At 38.4% G+C, this 22,007-nt stretch overlaps 1 protein-coding gene across 1 annotated transcript in view; it reads left to right on the forward strand.

Moving 5' to 3' along the window:
- The window catches only part of LOC139726063 (phosphatidylinositol 4-phosphate 3-kinase C2 domain-containing subunit beta-like), a 53,012-nt gene that overhangs the window by 27,175 nt on the left and 3,830 nt on the right, over positions 1-22,007 (forward strand). Inside the window, exons 12-29 of the mRNA XM_071637146.1 lie at positions 3,683-3,791; positions 5,097-5,242; positions 6,104-6,292; positions 6,765-6,858; positions 7,887-7,981; positions 9,043-9,223; positions 9,540-9,641; positions 10,684-10,776; positions 11,420-11,549; positions 12,297-12,433; positions 14,690-14,859; positions 15,283-15,439; positions 15,684-15,793; positions 16,174-16,296; positions 17,128-17,203; positions 17,982-18,224; positions 20,869-20,950; positions 21,793-21,920. Coding sequence (XP_071493247.1) covers positions 3,683-3,791; positions 5,097-5,242; positions 6,104-6,292; positions 6,765-6,858; positions 7,887-7,981; positions 9,043-9,223; positions 9,540-9,641; positions 10,684-10,776; positions 11,420-11,549; positions 12,297-12,433; positions 14,690-14,859; positions 15,283-15,439; positions 15,684-15,793; positions 16,174-16,296; positions 17,128-17,203; positions 17,982-18,224; positions 20,869-20,950; positions 21,793-21,920 — 2,365 coding nt within the window. The remainder of the gene's footprint in view (positions 1-3,682; positions 3,792-5,096; positions 5,243-6,103; positions 6,293-6,764; positions 6,859-7,886; positions 7,982-9,042; positions 9,224-9,539; positions 9,642-10,683; positions 10,777-11,419; positions 11,550-12,296; positions 12,434-14,689; positions 14,860-15,282; positions 15,440-15,683; positions 15,794-16,173; positions 16,297-17,127; positions 17,204-17,981; positions 18,225-20,868; positions 20,951-21,792; positions 21,921-22,007) is intronic.

Below are 22,007 nucleotides of genomic sequence, written 5' to 3' on the forward strand. Positions count from 1 at the left end.
CCACTAAGAGTACCAGTCATGACTTGCTGTGATAATGATGTGACAGGCCTCTGCATACACATATTATGTAAATACACTGTACCAGGGCTGTGCATATTATGTAAATACACTGTATATAGACTATACACAGCCCAGTCTCTGTATAAATTGCGACAGGGCTGTACCTGAGCAGCCCACAACACAGAGCAAACACAAAGCAAATTTTACGATTGCATTTAGGTTTGATACTTGACATCAATTTTTGTCACCTCAAACGCATCAAAGACAAGCTTTATTAATGAGTTATTTGTGGGAATTCTGCGATCTGGGTACTATTCGCAAATCTAACAACATGTGAAAATATCAACTCCTGATCATGTAACGTGCATGTGTACATTTCTGTGTTCACTGCTGTATTCCATGAACATGAATTCAACAACTACTGTTATATCCTGTAAAATGAGCTGCCAGGACAAAACTCACGTACGCTCTGATTCTGTATAGCAATCACTTTCAAAGCAATGTATTGATACATTTCTGCCAGCTAAAAATTCTTAAATGTTGGTTCACCCATGTGAACGGGTACAGAAACTGAAGCCTGGGTGGTGGGTTAAGCAGAATTGCTGCTGTCCTTACAGTCCCACTCATATGTTTTCATGTTAGTCTGATGCTAGTTTGTGGCAATAAGAGAGTGTGCCAAGCAGTTTGCCAAGCAGGGATTCAGCTGGATGTCGAAAGTGATTAGCCATTCTGATACTTGAATTTAACAATACCATTTAACAATTCCATACCACCTAAAACCCCAATCCTATCAAATTCTTTAGAATTTCTGCTATCAAAAACAATGATAGGATAGTCTGCAGACAAAGTAGATTTTTTCTGTCACAAATCTGCTGTTACTGTGTTATTACCTCCGCCAAGGGGGAAGGTTATGTTTTCGTTACCGTTGGTTTGTTTGTTTGTTTGTTTGTTTGTTAGTTAGGTAGTTAGTTTGTCTGTGTGCAAAATAACTCAAAAAGTAGGTAACGAATTTGGATGAAACTTGCAGGAAAGGTTTAGATTGATACAAGTAACAGATGATCAAATTTTGGTAGTGATCTGAGAATTTTGGAGGACTTTATGAAGGATTTTTGATATTTTGGCAGGTAGGGTCAATGAACTTGGGAGTTCAGGCTGCGCGTATTTGAGGTTTGCATGCGCGCACTAAAGTGCGTGCTCTAGTTTCTGCTAGGGTGAGGCGCGCCGTGCAGCTGAGGGTTTATGACGTAACAAAGGCTTCTATATTGGGAAATTGGGCGACTTTCAGCACACAATGCTACTTAAAGTATGTATGGGTGGAAATCACTTCTATGGAAGATCAAGATCAGTGGTGGAAATGAGCTGCCTGCTTGGCGGAGGTCTGCGCTCTCAGAGTGCTTCTCTAGTTTTGAATGTCTTCCTCTGTGAAAAATGTGAAATCAATGAAAGGAAAAAATATGGTACCTGGGCCCTGTTTCATAAAGCTGTTCGTAAAGTTACGAACATCTTACGAGCGACTGGTGATCAGTTCTTGTGCTGAATTATGGAAATTCTAATAAGTATAGCACATCAGAACTGATCACCAGTCGCTCGTAAGTTGTTCGTAACTTTACGAACAGCTTTATGAAACAGGGCCCTGGTAAATATTAATAGCTGTGCACATTATTCACACATGTACTATACAATGTATGACAGTAGCATATATTCACTCACAAAAAACACTAATACATGTAAAGGAGTTAAAGAATCAGCAGACATAGTTTTACAAAATGTATTGCAGAGTTCAATTAGTATTAGTATTAGTAGTAGTATTAGTATTAGTAGTAGTATTAGTATAGTAGTAGTAGTAGTAGTAGTAGTAATAGTAGAAGAAGTAGCAATGATGATAATAATGATAATAGTGGCCACTTGTATAGCGCACAGGTCCGCTTTTTAGTGCTCATGGCGCTTCATAAATGAAAAGATAGATATAACACATGTTCAAACATGACAACAGAGAAGAAAATGGCAAACAACAACAAACACATACCAGATAAAGAATACAATTGTTCCGAACATTATAGACTGCAATTATAGTCCTCAGTGTGAGAGGAATAGGTAACGTTTTGAAGTTTGGATTTGAATGTTTCTGTAGATGACAATTATAGCTGTACACACAGAGAAAATGTTACAGTTAAAGTGGAACGTAGTCATACAAAGTGTATGTATTTCACATTTTTCAGTATTTTCAATCTTTCATATCCATATGCAATGGGCATAATGGCCTCATTTGCATATCATTTGCATAGTATGCTATCATGGGGTGTGAAAGTATGCTGAGTGTTGACATCCACTCATTGTATCCCCCGAACAGAGTTCGGAGGATACTATGGATTTGGCCTCGTTGCGCCGCGTCCGCAGCAGAGATTTTCTTGTGAGCACTCTACTGGCTGCAGTTCTTCTTAGATCATCTTCAAATTTGGCATGAAGGTGTGTTATGGTAAAACGAAGACGCCTATTGTTTTTGGTGATGGTGCCCTCGCTTGTTCCGACTTTATACATGAAAAAGTAAATTTAACAGGGTCTGCTTGTTTGTGCGACGCTGGCCTTGCTTCGTGACCAATTTTTTTTATGCCTCCGCCAACGAAGTGGCCGGAGGCATTATGTTTTCGGGTCGTCCGTCCGTCCGTACGTACGTCCGTCCCATTTTGTTTTTGTCGATATCTCAAGAACCGTGTGGTGGTTTTACATCAAACTTGGTATGAGGGTACATCCTGGGGGGATAATACTTTGTTTGGATTTTAGGGTCACGGGGTCGAAGGTCAAAGGTCACAGGTTATTTTGTGGAAAAAAAGGTTGAAAATTCATGTTTTTCTCCATATCTCGCAAATGGTTCAAGGTATCTTCATGGAACTTAGTATATATGCTTGTTCCAATGGGCAGTGATTATCTAGGGAAGTTGGGGGTCATGGTTCAAAGGTTAGGAGTCAAAGGTCAAGGTCAACTCCTCAAAATATCACTACTTTCCTTATATTTATGCAATGCCTGAAGGTTTTTTTTTTTAAAACTTGATGTATGCATGTATTACCCGATATATATTCTTTGGGAAGTTTCTTGCCAAAAGGTCAAAGGTCAAAAGGTCAAAGGTCAAGTGAAAGTGTTGAATTGCACTTTTTCCTCCATATCTCAAAAGTAACTCAAGGTATCATCATGAAACTTACATATTTATGCATGTTCAACCTAACAGTGATTCTCTTTGGAACTGTGAGGTCAAAGGTCAAAGGCCAGATAATGCTATTTTCCCATTTGATACTGAAATTATACTTTTTCTCAATACCTTGAAAATTACTCAATGCATAAACTTATAAAAGGATCAAAAGTCAAGTAAAAATCATCAGTTCCCCAAATACCTGCACTCTGACATTTTTAATCATTCATCCAATTGAACCAAGTTCTAGGAAAGTGAACATTCAGCACATTTGTGGCAAACCTGTCATTTTAATATTTTGCCAATTGTGTGAAACTGTCATCACACATTGTCAAGACATTGTACTATAGACCTATTAGGAGAACCATGCATTATGGCGGAGGCATATCAGTCGCCGTAGCGATATATCTAGTTTGTCTGATATATTCAAATCATTCCAACATTGTATTGTGTGCTATACAGAGTCATGTTTCTTGATGGCTACATGTTTTATTACAGTGTGTTACTGACAGGTAGTCAGTTACTGGGACTATGGCCTGAGAACCAAGCTAATCCAATAGGAACCTGTGCATCCAACCTCCTCTCACCAACCAGTGCCATATTACAGGTATCTCTCTCTCTCTCTCTCTCTCCAACTCTACTTTCTTGATTCCACAGAGAGATTCCCATGGTCTGTACCCCCACAATAGTCGATTTTATTCTAGATTCTCCTCCCAAGTGTGAAAATTGTACAGTCATGTAACTCTTTGCAAAGTAATGCAATTATAGATAACCATTAAAGTATGAAACTGGTTTTCTTTTTTTATTATTGTATGTACATAACGTATAACATTTCCTTGTCTGAAAAAAAAGAAGAAATATTAGCATCACAAAACCACCAAAAAATTACCAAACATGGATTTTTATTGAAAGCAGATTCTGAAAGAGCAGCCTTTAAGCTTTAAGATGGCATATCCTGTGTAGGTCAATACATTATGGTCTTTCCAAACTTGGCTTGATAATGGAGAGAAAGTAGACACCCTGGAAAAGTGTGTAGTGAGAAAAGAGGCTTTGAAGAGATGGGTCAGTTGATGTGATCAACCTCACCAAGCTGTACTCTGGAACAAAGGACAGGAAATTAAACTCCATAACAACCACTATGAAGCTATTATTGAACTAAACTGAAAGTTAGCACACTCATTAGAATTCATTCTGTTCATGACTGATACTATATTGTAGTTGTCAATGCAATAGCATCATTCTTTCAAGTTATTTGAGTTTAAAGTGAAGCCTGTGCTCTGAATCTATAAATCTTAGAATGCCTTTGTCAAACTGAAAAGTATTGTAGAAAAACTGCAAAAAGGACATTTTTATTTTTGTTTTATAGTCACAAACATTAGAAATATAGATAAGAAGAATTGCTCTTTCAGAAAAAAAAAAGAGAAATTGAATAGGTTGACCCGCCTCTTACGAGTTCTCACTAAAAATCTGGATGTATAGCTTGTTGTTGATTTTGTGATGCATGGTCATATTACACAGAACATGGCTTCTCTTCTAAACAGAGGAAGCAACATACATCTGAATAGTACCCTAAATTTTCTGGAACCAAGCAAAGCATTGTTAATCAGAAATGTTCATCAGAAAGCAGACCTTTAGACTCATGCATAGAACTACTCTATAGTGTCTGTGTTCCTGCTACAAAACAAGGAAAGCTTGACTAGAATTGGTTGTTAGAAAAGATAAACCCTTGTTGTAAGCAGTAAAAGAAAGGTCCCTGTTGAATGTGCAATGTAAGTCCTTGTTGAAAGTCCTTATTAAAAGGGGAAGTCCTTATTGAAACCATGAATAGAGAAGTCCTTGTTGAAAGCTCTAAAAAAGAAGTTCTTGTGGAAAGCTCTGTTAAAGTTCTCTTCATCTCTTTGTTTGCTGACAGGTGGATTTCTCTACTTTCAAACACATCGTCATCTTTCCTCCCATTGAACCCAAGAAGGCAGTCATCCGTCCAACCAGCTTCACTGCTTTGGAGGAACGTGAACAGTATCGTCTCCATGGCATACTCAAGAAAGACTCTCTCTCACCGTGAGTCTTACCAGGCTTTTCTAGTTCACTTTCCATTGTGGAATGCTTCATTCATTGTGATATTTCATTTTTGCATTTGGCTTCTTCTTAAAGAGCCAAGGGAGCTTTAAAACAAACCTGAAGTTGAAGACTAGTCTTGAGTATACATGGCGAGGTGTCTATGGGAAATGTGTTTTATAGCAAACTTGGCCCATCCTCAATGGGTTAAGTACTTTTAGATCATAGTTTGCGAATGTTATGCAACAAATCATGTTTTCAATATTATTTGATTTAATACAGAGTACAGACAAGAACATATTCCCATTAAAATAGGAACTATTTTACTTGTTAGTGATAAAAATGTAGAAATATCTGTAGAAAGCTTTCAAGATTTGATAGTAATCATAATCCTTCCACCATGATAGAACGTGCCAGAACATTGAGACATAATGGCACAAATTCACGAAGGTGGTACAATCTTGTCCACTGTTTAAACCATGGACAAAGACCGTAGTTCTGTATGAGGTGCTAAGTGTTGCATGGCCTATCTAGTTACTAAAGAAGTCATTTTGTCGACGAAATGACAATTTCATTAACAAAATAACTGATTTTGTAACGAAATAGGCCATACGACACTTGGCGCCCCATACAAAACTATGGTTTTTGTCCATGGTTTAAACCATGATTGCAATTTTACCACCTTCATAAATTCGGACCAATGTGTCAGAAATACCATACAGGGGAATGAGGCTCATGTGAAAAGGCTATGAAGATGACAGTAATGGCCAGACTCACAGGCCCAGGAGTCTAACATCATGTTGTAGAGTGATTCAATAGGAAAAGATATGTCAGGTTGATGTATGTATGTGTCTTCAATTACAGGCTGCGAGAGGAGGATGCTGTCTTTCTGTGGAACAAGCGTCATTTCTGTACCAGGATTTCCTGGGCTCTAGCTAGAGTCTTACAGGTGGCTCCCAGCTGGGACTGGGCCTGTCTGGCAGACATCTATGCCCTCCTGGAGGAATGGGTTCCATTGGATCCTCTTGATGCATTGCAGCTTCTCCATCCTCGGTAAGAACTCATCTTTTCTCTGCTCCTCCATCCTGGGTATGAATACTAGTCATTCTAACTATATTACTGGAATACTTTGTTTGACAAGAACACAGTGTTTCTCAGAAGTCGAGGGCATCAAATTCTTGATCACCTGAAAATTATTGCTTGATCATCAGGCCAATCATATTACAATGATAGTTCCATTTGATTTTGATGGAATGTTGATTTTGATGTTTGTGTAATTATCGTGAAGAGTTAGAACTGTTGTCATCTTTTCAGTGAACATCATTTATTTTCCTCTTAACCTGTTCCATATGGGGAACCTGGTGTTCTGTGTGCTAAGTCTATGGGGATTACAGAATTTAGTATTGAACAGGTTAACTTTCAGACAAGGTCATTTCTTTTCATGGTGTAATGTGTGAGATATCATGTTGACATCAGATTTGGAGTAATGTCTTTGTGTTCATAACTCTCTTTGTTTGCCATGTAGCTTTGCCGACCAGCATGTAAGGGCCAAGGCAGTTCAGTGGATCCAACCCACACCTGATGATGAACTCTGTGACTATCTACCACAACTTGTTCAGGTGGGACAAAGTAACAGTGTTGCAGGTCTATGATTGCTGTAATCAAGAATATACATTGTAGTGTTATGTTTGAGAATATGAAACATCTAAGGCAGAAAGTAGCCACTCTGAAAGTTTTGTGAAGACATCAAGTATGACAGAATGCCTTTACTCTAATTTGAAGTGCTCTGAACATAGAACCCTTCAGGCTGAATGATACATGCTTTATATCTATCCCATCTTAGGTTTGCAAAATTGTTTGTAGCATGACACTCACCTAGTCTACCTGCAGCTATTTAGACTTTTATTTAGTGTCATTTTATTGCAATTAATTGTGTTCAAATACTTTTTTTTTATCAACTACAAAGTAAGGCTCTATAAGAGAAACATATGAGTTAATTTCTGGTCACCTAATATCAAATGTGTTACATTTTTACATCCGTTTTGGCAGTTTGCCCTGTGTAATGTAATATGTAGAGTAATTGATATTGTGGAAAATTGATATTTTCGAAAATACATTTTACATGTACCACTGCAGTAGATTATCTGTAGATACGTCGACTTATATGAAATGTAAAAGCTACTTAGTTGTTGAGTCAATAATTGATAATCTTATATATTTTTGTATTGAATTTAAAAGTAGATGGTAGGAGAGATGATGCTTTTGACATTTCAATCTACAATAAGATGCAGTCTTTCAGTAACTGGATTTAACATATTCAGTTTATATTGAAGAAAGCAGTGTTAGATTGAATTACAGGGTACATCAATGGGATTGATGATATTTGTACAAACATATTTTGAGGGTGAAAGTATCACTTTAAAAACTTTCACACCATGACTTTTTTTGCATCCATGTGAAGATTATTATGCAACATTGCTAGTAAATCTTGCCTTTTTACAGTATTACACTTGAGCAACCACAATGATAGACAGTGTCTTGAGTTGTAAATAGTGCTCAAATCCTGTTAGTGAGTCCCATACGTATCTCATTCTTTTTCCATGTGGACTCATCTTTCAGTCCTATCACTGTACGTTCCTTTCACCAGGCCCTCAAGTATGAAAGCTACCATGACTCAGCCCTGGCCAGTTTCCTCATTGAGAGAGCTCTAAGCAGTATCCGAATTGCCCAATACCTATACTGGTGAGTTATGACCTTTTACTGCAAACTTTGCTTTGAGAGAGCTCTTATCATAGCAGCGTTTGAATTGCCCAATACCTGTACTGGTGAGTTATGACCTTTTACTGCAAACTTTGCTTTGAGAGAGCTATTAGCAGTATTCGAATTGCCCAATATCTATACTGGTGAGTTATGACCTTTTACTGCAAACTTTGCTTTGAGAGAGCTATTAGCAGTATCCGAATTGCTCAATACCTATACTGGTGAGTTATGACCTTTTACTGCAAACTTTGCTTTGAGAGAGCTATTAGCAGTATCCGAATTGCCCAATACCTATACTGGTGAGTTATGACCTTTTACTGCAAACTTTGCTTTGAGAGAGCTATTAGCAGTATTCGAATTGCCCAATACCTATACTGGTGAGTTATGACCTTTTACTGCAAATTTTGCATTGAGAGAGCTCTTATCATAGCAGCGTTTGAATTGCCCAATACCTATACTGGTGAGTTATGACCTTTTACTGCAAACTTTGCTTTGAGAGAGCTATTAGCAGTATCCGAATTGCCCAATACCTATACTAGTGAGTTATGACCTTTTACTGCAAACTTTGCTTTGAGAGAGCTATTAGCAGTATTCGAATTGCCCAATACCTATACTGGTGAGTTATGACCTTTTACTGCAAATTTTGCATTGAGAGAGCTCTTATCATAGCAGCGTTTGAATTGCCCAATACCTGTACTGGTGAGTTATGACCTTTTACTGCAAACTTTGCACAATGCATCTGCAAACTGTCACATGTAAAGATGTTAAGATAGGTGTCTAGCACAGAAGGGACATTTGGACACAAGTTGTGGGACTACTCGTTGAAATAAAGGCAATAATTTGCTGCTACTGAAATCATATTAAACTCACTCTTCAACTCAAGACATTCTCCCCATGGCTAGATGTTCTGTATGTACAGCAGCAATTTATCACTTTCTTTTATCACCGTTCTCAGATCAATTGTCCTGGGAATTCATAAAGCCATCATCCTATCTGTTGTAGAATATCTTGATTCAGATCTCTGGGCTTGCATTTCTTGTCAGGTACCTCCATGACAGCAAACATGATCACAAGTTCAGCCAGAGGGCAGAGATGGTGTTGTGTGCTCTTCTCAGCGTCTGTGGGAGATCGCTACGGCAACAGTTTCGTAAGCAGGATGCCCTCATGTTGAACCTGAGTAACATTGCAGAGCAAGTCAAGGCAGCCAAGGATTCCAGTCGACCAGTGAGTGTGACTCGGCTGTATAGCAGTCTTCCTCTCGTTTTGCTCCATGTGCTCTAGTGTATGCACCACTCTGTGTAAGACTTTCACATAGCCTTGACTTCACTTACTATTAGTTCCATGTGCTCCAATGTATGTATTGTTCCATGTAAAACTTGGGACAGTGAGCATACAGCTGTATTTAAACTCTGGAAGGATAAGACATAACTGAGTCATTTTTCCATCATCATTGAGTAGTATCATGTTTCTTGTTCCTGTTTTTTCGTGATGGATTTGACAACCTTAAGTGAGTAGTCATCTGATTGGTTCCTCTTCTCAGGCTCTTCTTCACAAAGCTCTTGGTACACTCCCACCTGACTTGTCTCAAAGGGTCCGACTTCCAACCAACCCAAGTCTGGAGATCAATGGCATTGAAGTCCAGGTAACAATCACTTTAATTGAAAGGATTATTTCAGTATCATGTGATGTACATGTATATCATCAAATCACTGAATACTCTGAATTCCACATAAAAAGGGTGCTGCTTTCACTGAGTAGATTCTTTCTCAAAACCTGTGAAACATATTTCTTTTGCCATCATTTGTTTACCATCCCCTGTATGCGTATGATCATAGCTTTGGGGTTTAACCCTAAAAAGACTAGACATTTCGCGTGATTGCTCTGCAACACGCAATGCTCTCGCCTCGATAGCGCGATCCACAGCCGAGATCTTAAGGCCCATTAGGGCCCCCCCTCCCCCCCCCCCCCCCAAGTCTTTCGAGCTACCAAAATAGCCCAGTCTTTTTAGGGTTTAAGGGTTTGTACAGTTCTGGTCCAGGTGAGGATTTAGCTTTTAATGTTTTGCGAGATATTCAGAATGAGATGCCAAAGAGCATGCAATTCTAAGGGGTATCAAAAGTTTATTTGATGAAAATCAGTTTTGAAATGGCTGAGATATCCAAAAACAAGGTGAAACATAGAGATCCTAATAATGTTGTGGCATGTTGCCTTTTATTATTATCACTTTTTTGGATATCTCAGCCATTTGAAAACCAATTTTCATCAAATAAACGTTGAATACTTCTTAAAATCACATGCTCTTTCATATTTCGTAAGAGGTTTCTCATTATCTCACTCTAAGAATGTTCAAAACATCAATCCCCACCTCAACCAGTACTGTACAGTCCCTTTAACTTTGAATGGATATAGTAGTAATTCCAGATAAAATGCTTTCTTCTCACTTCAAGCAAAATTTTTTAGATACTTTTATAACAGTGTGACCAGTAATTGCAAACATGATTGTGGTAAATGATGTTTGGGATTCTCTCTTATGAAAAACGTTTGCTGGGTTATAAGGAAGGCAGTTATACGAGGGAAATCAATAATGCTGAAGTTTTTCATTTGTTCTTACTTTATCAAGTGACTTCATGTTTTTCCAATTCATCACAAAGTATGATTATACTTCTCCCCTTTTTGTCACAAAGGCGTGTTCATACTTCTCCTCCTTCACGGTTCCTCTGAAACTCAACTTCCACAACTTTGACCCACTGGGTGGAGATATCATCATGATGTTTAAGGTAAAAAAGATTTGAGATGGCGATGTTTATGAAGTCTGTGTGTGAGATGTGATGTGCATGATGGACTAAGGGAATAGATGGTTGTAAATTGGAGCTAGGGATGTTATGTTTAATGTGGATTATGAGAGAGTGTTGTCATTGCGAGTTAAACTTGATTTATTATTGTTATAGTACGTGTAATAATGAGTCATCTATTAAAATGTGATTGTGCAGAAGTATTGATTGTATTGATCAAGTGTTCTAAGATATAGTTAAGGATGACTTTTGATACGTGTGAGTGTGTTTGTCATTCAGATATTATGTGTAGCTACATTGGTTATTGAAGTGTGAAGTAATCTGTGTGATTTTTGTGAGTTCCTTCTTTGAGAATGACACTGGAACTAATCTTCAGGGGGGCATTTCATGAAGCATTTTTGTCCGACAACTTGTCGGACAAATTTGCTCCCAGCCAATCAGATGCAAGGATTTCAGTAGCTTTTAACATTTGGTCAGACAAAATATCTGACAAAACGCTTCATGAAATGCCCCCCAGATATACTGTATACATGGGTGAAAAGTTATTGACCTATAGCATTAAGGTATTTCTGTTTGTGACAAGCAAGTGGATGATTCTCAAGTGCAATTTTGTCTCTGTCTGTGACAGGCGGGAGAAGACATGAGACAAGACATGCTGACCATGCAGATGATTAGAATAATGGACAAACTGTGGCTAGCCGATGGACTGGACCTGAGGATGGTCACCTTCCGATGTATGACCACAGGGGTTAACAGAGGTTAGATTCTACTCTCCTTGTCTGCCAAGATTCGTTCCTTTGATTACTTTTTGTCTAGACAGCTCTCTCTCTCTCTGACTCTGTGTGTATGTGTGTGTGTGTCTGTGTGTGTGTCTGTCTGTCTGTCTGTCTTTCAGTCTCTCTTATGTTGGATAGGGGATGATGACAAGTTTGAAAAGCTGACATACTGACAACAGTGACAAACTTGTAGTTTCTCATAATGATACTACGAAGATTTTTATCATTCAGTCTGCATGTACTTCCTGTGACTTTCCAACATGAAAAACATTTTATTGCTCCTTTAGAAATCTCTGTTGGTTAAAATCTTCCTCCTACCAGTGATGTACTCAATGATTTTGATTTGAAAATCAAGCAGTTATAGCGAGAGTCTTTAAGTTTGATTTTGTCGTGAAGCTTAGGTGATACACTGACTCAAGTGGAGAACCTTGGGTAACACTGAGTCAGAAATGGTCCAGAGAAAAAGAGAGATGACCACAATGAGGTTGAAGTTTGACTAAATATTCATGAATGAGTTTATCTTTGCTAGAGTAAGTGTGAGTAAATACATTGATCTTTGCTATCACTTAGCTTAATGTTAATAGATAATGTTAATCTTTGCTACCATTCATTTTACATGTACATGTGAATGAATGTTTTGGTCTTTGCTCAAAGTGTGAATGAATGAATTAATCTCTGCTACCAGTCATTTGGGTGTTGATGAAAGTATTGATCTTTGCTACCATTTAGGATTGGTGGAGCTGGTTCCAGAGTCAGAGACCCTTCGTAAGATTCAGGTAGAACATGGTGTGACTGGTTCCTTTAAGGACAAGGTGCTAGCAGAGTGGCTTCAGAAACACAACCCTACTGAACTCAACTACCAGAAGGTATTAAAAAAGTTGGAATGTTGAAAGACAACCCTGCTGAACTATCAGAGATTTTATAACCATACATTGTAACATAAAATGAGTGGGTGTCCTGTTATGTATGTCACTGTGAATTTGATAAATTATTTGTGCACATATAGCTGATGTAACATTTGATATTCTTATTATACTGTATTTAAACCTTTATAGATCCTGCACCATTTGTGTCTTTTTTTTTATCCTCTTGATTTCAACAAAATTTGTGCCTTGGCCTCATTAAGTAGAAACAGGGGATGACAGAATGTCAGCTAAAGTAATGGACTGAGCACGACTGTGTCATTACATGAACCACATATCTTGGATTAATTTCAAATTTAAACATGTACATTCACCATTTCTACTTAAGTTGTCTAGAACATCATACACAGGTTAGATAGGACTTGATGTCATTTTCTAGACCTCACTGTAGGATGATCCATCAATTATTCACACATGAAGATAGAATGTTGAAAGGGTTTGTTTCTTTTTTTGTCTCTTCTCTACAAGTATGGTGGAATGTTGTGAGGTTTCATTTTTTTTTGTCTGATGTCAGTTTTTTTTTTTTTACCTGATGACCTTCCAATTGTGTTTCATTCAATGATAAAAAGGAGAATATTTCCATGAAACAATGCCATAATACATATGGATTAAAGGAAAGCAATGAACTCATTGGCCTGTATATCTACTGTAGACCAAGGTTTAAACCCATTTTAAACTCACCTATGGTTTAGCTGGACCCGAGGTTTAATTTTGTATTCTGCTCGCGAGGTTTAATTAAACCCAAGTCTATTTCGGGTTTAAATTAAACCCGAAATAGTCTGGGGTCAAGCCACCATGGTGCCCTCTGTGGAAGAAGAAACTCTCCCTCTCTGAGTACTTTTCGTTCCACAAATCCACTTAAATTTATCATTGGCAGTGTATCAGCCACATGAGTGTGACTTTCTTGGATTGTGAATAGTTTTTACGGGTATTTATGTCGAATAAGGGCATGCTGTATTTTTGCTTGCGATGACTCGTAAAGCACTGTAGTCTATACATTAGTATACTGTACCTCCTTGTTTGTTTACGTGTGCGGCGCACATCACAGGATACATGGTAAGCGTAGCGCTATTATTCCTGGCTAGCTAGCTTTGAATGCTCAGTGTACCAGCAGCAGAGCCATCGCGCCGCGCGCCGGCCGGCGGCACGGTTGCTGTGTGCGCTGGATGGGACATGGCTGTTTATAGTATGTCGATCGAATTGTGAATTTGGAATGGATTGGCGATTGATCAAACCAGGAGCTTGAGGTAGGAAATTGAATAAAAGCTTTTCTCTTAAGGCGTGCACTTAAGCATCCGAAAGATTGTCAGTTAATAAAAATGGAAACCATTCTAAAATTTGGAAATAGGCCTATCAATCAACCCTGTCTCAATATTATTATTAGAAGTAGATTTTACCTAGATACCTACCACACTAAACTAACTTTAGATCTAACGTTAGTCCTAACGTTACAATTGTAGTCTAGCTACTAACGTTAGTATTTGAATAGGTCCTACGATCTAGGTTCTTGATCTAGTCTAGGCCTATGCCTAGATTGACCTCAGGCTCTACCCTCCAGACCCCTTACATTGAGTTCTTGGTCTAGTCTTCAGGTTATTTTCATCGTATAAGGTCTAGACTAATGTTATATTAGTACAGGTAGTACTAGGTAGTAGTATTTCTAGATCTCGAGTCTCTTCTAAGTGTACAAGTAGTAGACCCCTAGGCGTATCTGGTGTGTACTACATATGCGTGTGTGTGGCCGGCTAGCTAGCTGCATGCTGTATCCAGCCAGTCACTCGTTTCGTGCCATTGATCTGTACAACACACGCTCAGTGTGCTGGTACCCGTACCAGTCATCGTTAGACTCGTATTAAACTCGAAATAAACCTCCTCCAGGGTAGGTTTAATTTAAACCCGATTTAGACCACAGCTGGACTTAGTAGAATACAAATTAAACCTGGGTTTAAACCTGGGTCTAAACTGGTGGTTTAAACCCAGGTTTAAACCCCCAAAACCCACTTTTAGACCCAGGCATGGGTTTAAACTTGGTCTAAGTTTTTAGCAGCATACGGACCATAAAGATCAATGTCAAGACCAATGCCTAGGGTTCTATCCATGTATTTCACTGAGCAATGCAAAGTTAAGCGGTGATATTTTCCTGTTGCCTACTGAGCTATGCAAAGTTAAGTGGTGATATTATTTTCCTGTTTCCTACAGGCGGTAGAGAACTTCACCTACTCCTGTGCTGGTTACTGCGTTGCAACCTACGTCCTTGGGATCGGTGATCGTCACAATGACAACATCATGGTGACAAAGACAGGTCACATGTTCCATGTCGACTTCGGCAAATTCCTTGGCAATGCCCAGATGTTTGGAAACATTAAGAGGTACATATGTGACGAATGTGACATGAAATGTTTTCAATCAGAAGGCCACAGGCTCCAAGTTCATCACACGGTGAACCACAAATCTCATGATATTCATACCACCATCCATACATACATCATGTACCTTCAAAAAAACATGGAATCTTCTCGACTCTGTATGGAAGATTTCATGTCAAGTGAGGCCATATTGTAGTTTTTCGTTGAAGGACATTACATTGTACTTAATGTTATATGATTTCATTCCAATGTAAGTATTGGATACCAAAGTATGCCATGGTAGCTGTACACTGATGTCACTTTATGCGTCTACCATTAGAGTGCCATTTAAGTTGTACATTTGTACGTAGAATGCTACTACCACCTGTCTGTGCATGTATTCTTACCAAGAGTCTGACAGCCTCTCCCACTTTCCCTCCCTCCCAGGGACCGAACTCCTTTTGTTCTCACGTCTGACATGGCCTATGTCATCAATGGAGGAGAGAAGTCAAGTAGTCGCTTCCAAGAGTTCATCGACCTCTGCTGTGAGGCATTCAACCTGGTGCGCAGACATGCAAACCTCTTCTTCAATCTCTTTGGCTTGGTGAGTAATAGTGTGATGACCCTTGGCTTGATTAGTGATAGTGTGATGACCTTTAGCTTGTTGAGTAAAAGTGTGAAGGCCTTTGATGGCCATGTACATTATAATGCGTTTGTCAGTGTCATGAGGATACTTGTAGGCTCACTGCTATTGCTTTTGATTGGAATAAATTAGTCACTAAAGCTATTTAACATGGTAATAATCTAATCATGTGACTGTAAACAGCAAAACTCCTGATTCCACTCAGATGCTGAACACTGGGATATCTCAGCTGTCCAGAGCTGAAGACTTGAAGTATGTCCAAAATGCTCTTAAACCTCAGGCTAGTGATGTGGAGGCCACAGCCATGTTTACCAGGTGAGTTTAGTCTGTTGTGTCTAAACAACTTGTGTGCTTACTGGTTGAGTTATTAAAGTCTGGTGTGTCTAACATCTTGTATGTTTACAAGGCAAGATAAGGCTGGTGTTTTTAATAGCCTGTATGATTCCAGTGTACGTGCAAAGTGAAATGAGACTAAATATATTAAGTATGAGATGAGAAAAGGCTGGGGTCTTTATCAATTCGAGTCTTTGTTCGTATCAATTTTGTTGACAGTACCCCCCCCCCCCCCCCCCCCCTCTTCACCCCCAAAAGAAAATAAAATATTCATGCCAAAGGATAGATATTATCAATTATGATGGTTTTGTTACTTTATTTAAACACTCACAGAATGGTATGTGATCTTTTCTTTCCTGTAGAATGATTGAAGCAAGCCTCGGAGCCAAGTCAACTCAGATCAATTTCTTCTTCCACAATCTGGCCCAGATGAGCTTCTCTGCGTCAAGTAGCACAGAACTCTCCTTTGCTCCCAAGAGATACAGGTGAGATGTGTGTGCTTGTTTATCTCTACACTCAAATTATTACACTCATAGTATCGTCTAGTTTGTCAAGTGCCAACTGGATGGACTCCAGGAATCTTGCCAGGTCTCCTGTAGAAGTTTGAAGAATGGAATGTGGTTACTATTAATGTTTGCCTACTGTGTCTCTGCCCCTAAAGGGTGATGACAGCATTATGTCTTTGTCTATCTTCTTGTCAATCCACTCATCTGTATCAATAAGAGGAAACATCTTTTGACACTTTTGTTCATTCTCTGCCACCAACAAAGGAGAAATCATATAGAAATTAGTATTCATAGCTTTGAAGTATCCATTACTGTCTTATTGATACAGTTTGATAACTCCCCATTTTTCACAACATCCATTCAATCCTGAGAATGGTCTGTCTGTCCGAAAAAAAAAAAAAAAATCTATCTTCTCTAGGAATGAGTAATGTTAAATTGAAGGAGGCCACAGTGTGGATATCATGATGTGGAATGTAGATATTGTGTTGTGTGACTCACTCCTATTGAATTTGTATAATGTAAACATGTCAAATTAATGTCAAAAGGACCATTTTGTGTACAAGTATGGGCCAGAAGTAGTATTTGCTATTTGTTTCCCAGGGACTTGTTCAAAAGTTTGTTTCAATTATTATGACTGGTTTTTCCATAATCATAGGGCTTAAAAATATCTATTGAATACTGTGATATTTAGCATTCCTCTTGATTGTATGCAGTCATCAAATTTGTCATCTATCCTTGTGTGTGGTACTTTCCTGACAAAGTGACTACACTAACATGTAGTATGATTGTTTTGTTCTTTTCATATATCAGTCTTGCTACTGATGGGAAGATCACGTCTGCTGCTGTGTTTGGCATCCAGAAGAGATATGAAACAGAGAAGTATTATGTGAGTGTCCAGAAGAGATATGAAAACAGAGAGAAATAGAAAATAAACATAACCAGTCATTAAAATAACATTGGATGGATGCTAATCGAGTTAGTGGGCGCTTGTTACTTCTTTTTTTTTTAATCATGGTGACAGGATGTTAGATGTTAGCTGTGTACGATTGACAAGGCTGTGTGAGCTAGAACAACTTAAGGTGTTTTATGAAAGACAAGATGACCCCCAAAATGTTCTTGAATGCCGAGGACTCATCATGCTGTCTTGATGCTGTATGCTGGTGTCCTGTTCAGACTGAGGATGTTCTATAAATGGTAGTATAAAGGTTCTTTTTCCTTCACTAATTGATTTATGCAGCAAACACAAGCCATTCCATTACGTTTGCCTAGTCTTCTGAGTAGAATGAACACACCCATTTTTTTTTATTTTTTTTTTTTGCTTTCTAGAATCACCAAACTCTTTGACAGTAACTTGGCCAACAGATTCGTGTGACTTTTCTTGTGAAGTCACCTGACTGTCCCCCCTGCTGTCACCTGATATTTCTTCCCCATACAGTCACATTGCTCTTCTCCTAATTTTCAGGAAGTCACTGGACTGTGCAATATCTCTTCCCCACCTCTTTGCTGTAGTACAATGTTTCCTGGTGTTTTACTGCAAGAGTCACTGGTTGTGTTATTTTGTACTTTATGTTAAGAAAATGGAGTACTTACTCCTGTAACTAGCCTTGCCACAATGACTACTTTGTGTTCCCTAAACTAACAAGTTTCTGACTGCTCTCTCCTAGGTCTACATTGTTCGTATCCTGAGGGAGGGGTCTACGGTGCCAACCTTTATCTTTCGACGGTACAGTGAGTTTGAGGAGCTCCATGACAAGCTTGGCTTGCTGTACCCACAGTATGGCCTCCCTCCTCTTCTCTCTCATAGGAGGGTGGGGCGTACTCATGTCAAGCAGGTGGCTGAGAGAAGAAAGAAAGAACTGGAACGTTACCTGCAGTGGCTCTTTACTATGCCTCCAGCTGTCTCACAGGTAATCCTTTAACCCTAACTAGGCCGGGGGGGGGGCCTCCGAGGCCCCCCCCTCGACGTTCCGCGCGATGTATTGCAATCGCAGAAAGCTATCACCGCGACATTTCATGACTTTTTTCTTTCGAGTCTCCCGCATCTTTTGACACCAAATTTGCTACGCCCGGGCGCGCGGTCTCGAAGTTACGCATAATTATGTACATGCACGTCAGACCAAAAATTGCTCAAAAACGTTAATTCGTGTACAATTTCAATGCAAACTGTGCTTACAGGCGAATTTCATAAAAGCATGATTATTTTGGTGTTTTATTGATTAAAATCAATGAATAACATATTTTCTTGTTTAGAGCGATGTCGTGGACAAATTTCATCGAAAAAACAATGAAAAACATAAAGTCGAATAAACAGAGAAATACATAAGAAATTAAAAAAAAACAATAAAATACTTAAGAATTTTTTCTGATATCACAATTTTTTTTATTACATTTGCTAAGGACACTAAAAGGAATATTTACACAAAAAATGTGCCTGTTTTGTGCTTTATTTTGTGATTTATATCAAATAGTCTGATTTTATGCATCATCATGCATAAATTAGCATGATTTAGCATAAATGATGATTTTTTGAAAAATTAACTTCATGGTATTTTAGATTACATCATAGGCAATGTGTGTGCCAATTTTCGTCGCGATCGCGCGGTCGACGGCCGAGATCTTGAGGGGGGGCCTGGGAGGCCCCCCCCCCCGGCTATATCAACTACCTAAATAGCCCGGCCTAGTTAGGGTTAATTTTGGTGCACAATATTGATTTGTTTCACATTTCATTTCTAATAAATTTGGTTGCATTTCCTTGGACGGTAATGAGAGATGACATTTGACATTTTTATCTCATCCAGTTTATGAATGCACAGTTCTGACTCATATTTCTGTTTTTTTGTTTTTGACAAAACAAAATTTTCAAATCCTATAACTCTTATCATGTACATCTCTATATATAATTAATTTTGAAGAAACTTCTCCTGTCTGTGTGTGATTTTACTTTGTTGATAAAAGTCAGTGTAATATTGAGCAAAAATTGACTTTGATAATCATTCTCTGCAGTAAGTGGAGTCAAGATTTGAAAATAAAATTAAATTGGAATGGATCATGTTGATCAAAATTGCTGGAGTTAATCCCTTATGCTTCTCAGCTGGAGATGTACTGTAAAACACTATAATTATATTCGTGGCATGAAAATTTTGCGAATTGGAGCCTATGGCCTTTCTAGTGGCATGAAATTTTCACAAATTACCACTGGCATCCCATGCATATTGTGTAGACTAGAATTTTAGTGTGCAATTTAATTTCGAGAATGTTGACGCTCGCGAAATTCGTGAAATTAAAATGCACACAAACATTCCTCGTTTTACAGTATTGATATAAAACCTTGGCACACTTTTCACTCTGGGCAATCAGACAGTATAGAGAATAGGATGTCCATGACTGCTGAGTGATCAAATTTACTTCAATGAGAGATAGAGACAATCAGAGTATGAGAGTACATTTATCTAACATTGTGACTTGTCTTTCCCACAGTGTGACTTGGTGTACACATTTTTACCTATCATTTTGACTTGTCTTTTCCACAGTGTGACTTGGGTGTACACATTTTTACCTATCAATTTGACTTGTCTTTTCCACAGTGTGACTTGGGTGTACACATTTTTACCTATCAATTTGACTTGTCTTTCCCATAGTGTGACTTGGTGTACACATTTTTACCTATCATTTTGACTTGTCTTTTCCACAGTGTGACTTGGGTGTACACATTTTTAGCTATCATTTTGACTTGTCTTTCCCACAGTGTGACTTGGGTGTACACATTTTTACCTATCAATTTGACTTGTCTTTCCCATAGTGTGACTTGGTGTACACATTTTTACCTATCATTTTGACTTGTCTTTTCCACAGTGTGACTTGGGTGTACACATTTTTACCTATCAATTTGACTTGTCTTTCCCACACTGTGACTTGGGTGTACACATTTTTACCTATCATTTTGACTTGTCTTTCCCATAGTGTGACTTGGTGTACACATTTTTACCTATCATTTTGACTTGTCTTTTCCACAGTGTGACTTGGGTGTACACATTTTTACCTATCCTTTTGACTTGTCTTTCCCACAGTGTGACTTGGGTGTACACATTTTTACCTATCAATTTGACTTGTCTTTCCCATAGTGTGACTTGGTGTACACATTTTTACCTATCATTTTGACTTGTCTTTTCCACAGTGTGACTTGGGTGTACACATTTTTAGCTATCATTTTGACTTGTCTTTCCCACACTGTGACTTGGGTGTACACATTTTTACCTATCAATTTGACTTGTCTTTCCCATAGTGTGACTTGGTGTACACATTTTTACCTATCATTTTGACTTGTCTTTCCCACAGTGTGACTTGGGTGTACACATTTTTACCTATCATTTTGACTTGTCTTTCCCACAGTGTGACTTGGGTGTACACATTTTTACCTATCATTTTGACTTGTCTTTCCCACAGTGTGACTTGGGTGTACACATTTTTACCTATCATTTTGACTTGTCTTTTCCACAGTGTGACTTGGGTGTACACATTTTTACCTATCAATTTGACTTGTCTTTCCCATAGTGTGACTTGGTGTACACATTTTTCCATCCGTCTCTACGAGATGAGAAAGATGCAGGCCAGGCAGGAAGTGATAAGGTCAAAGGTGAGAAATAAATCTTTCAAAGTCATTGTAGATTCTGTCATACTATTAATCAATTTGCAATATTCATATTCTTACCCACTGTTGACTATTTTTGCACTGCTTATGATTGCTCTATTCTTCAATAAGGCCTTCAAAGCAACTATGCTTCAGAAGGTATTGATTGTGAATAGCTACTGGTGGCATTAGTTGTAATATTGATCTCAGTATAGCTTTCCTGGAGCTGCTGCAAGGGATTAATTTAATATTCAAATGTCAAAGTATTGCAGGATGTGGATTGTGTGGTCATGTGTTTTCTATTACTCATATGTTTTTTGTTGCTGTGGCAAAGTCCTAGTTTATGCCATATGTTATATTTGTGTATTACTGACCCACTGCTTGAGGCATATTAGATAGAAACAAGAAACCAGTGAAGAATTATGTAAAGTAAGAATGGGAAGGAAGTTAAAGATTAAAACTCTCATCCATACATAGTGTATGCAGACACATTAAGATTTCCCTCACAAACACACACTAGGAAGACAGGAATGTATTCTCACCTGACGAGAGCTAATTTTTAAATGTGATTGTATCTCGGCTACACCTGACGAGAACTAATTACATTTTTCAATGTGATTATATCACAGCTACACCTGACCAGGACTAATTTTTGAATGTGATTGTATCACAGCTACACCTGACCAGGACTAATTTTTGAATGTGATTGTATCACAGCTACACCTGACAAGGACTAATTTTTGAATGTGATTGTATCACAGCTACACCTGTTGAGACTAATTCTATAATGTGATTGTATCTCGGTTACACCTGAAGAGGACTAATTTTTAAATGTGATTATTTCACAGCTACACCTGATGAGGAGGAAGAGGCGGCTACTCACTCTAAAGGAGGTCAGATTGGTGGCCAGGTCAAACTTGCTATCCAGTACAGACAGGGGGCGCTCTTCATCATGGTCATGCATGCAAAGGATTTGGTGAGTTTCACACCAAAGAGTCAATTCAATATGATGACAAGAACTCTGCTGTTTCGCACACATGCCTGAACTTTGACAGTGTTTCAC

The sequence above is a fragment of the Diadema antillarum genome, unplaced genomic scaffold, assembly GCF_040938485.1.
Source record: "Diadema antillarum isolate AM-2024a unplaced genomic scaffold, OU_Dant_1.0 seq00000076_RagTag, whole genome shotgun sequence".
NCBI classification, from domain to species: Eukaryota; Metazoa; Echinodermata; class Echinoidea; order Diadematoida; family Diadematidae; genus Diadema; species Diadema antillarum.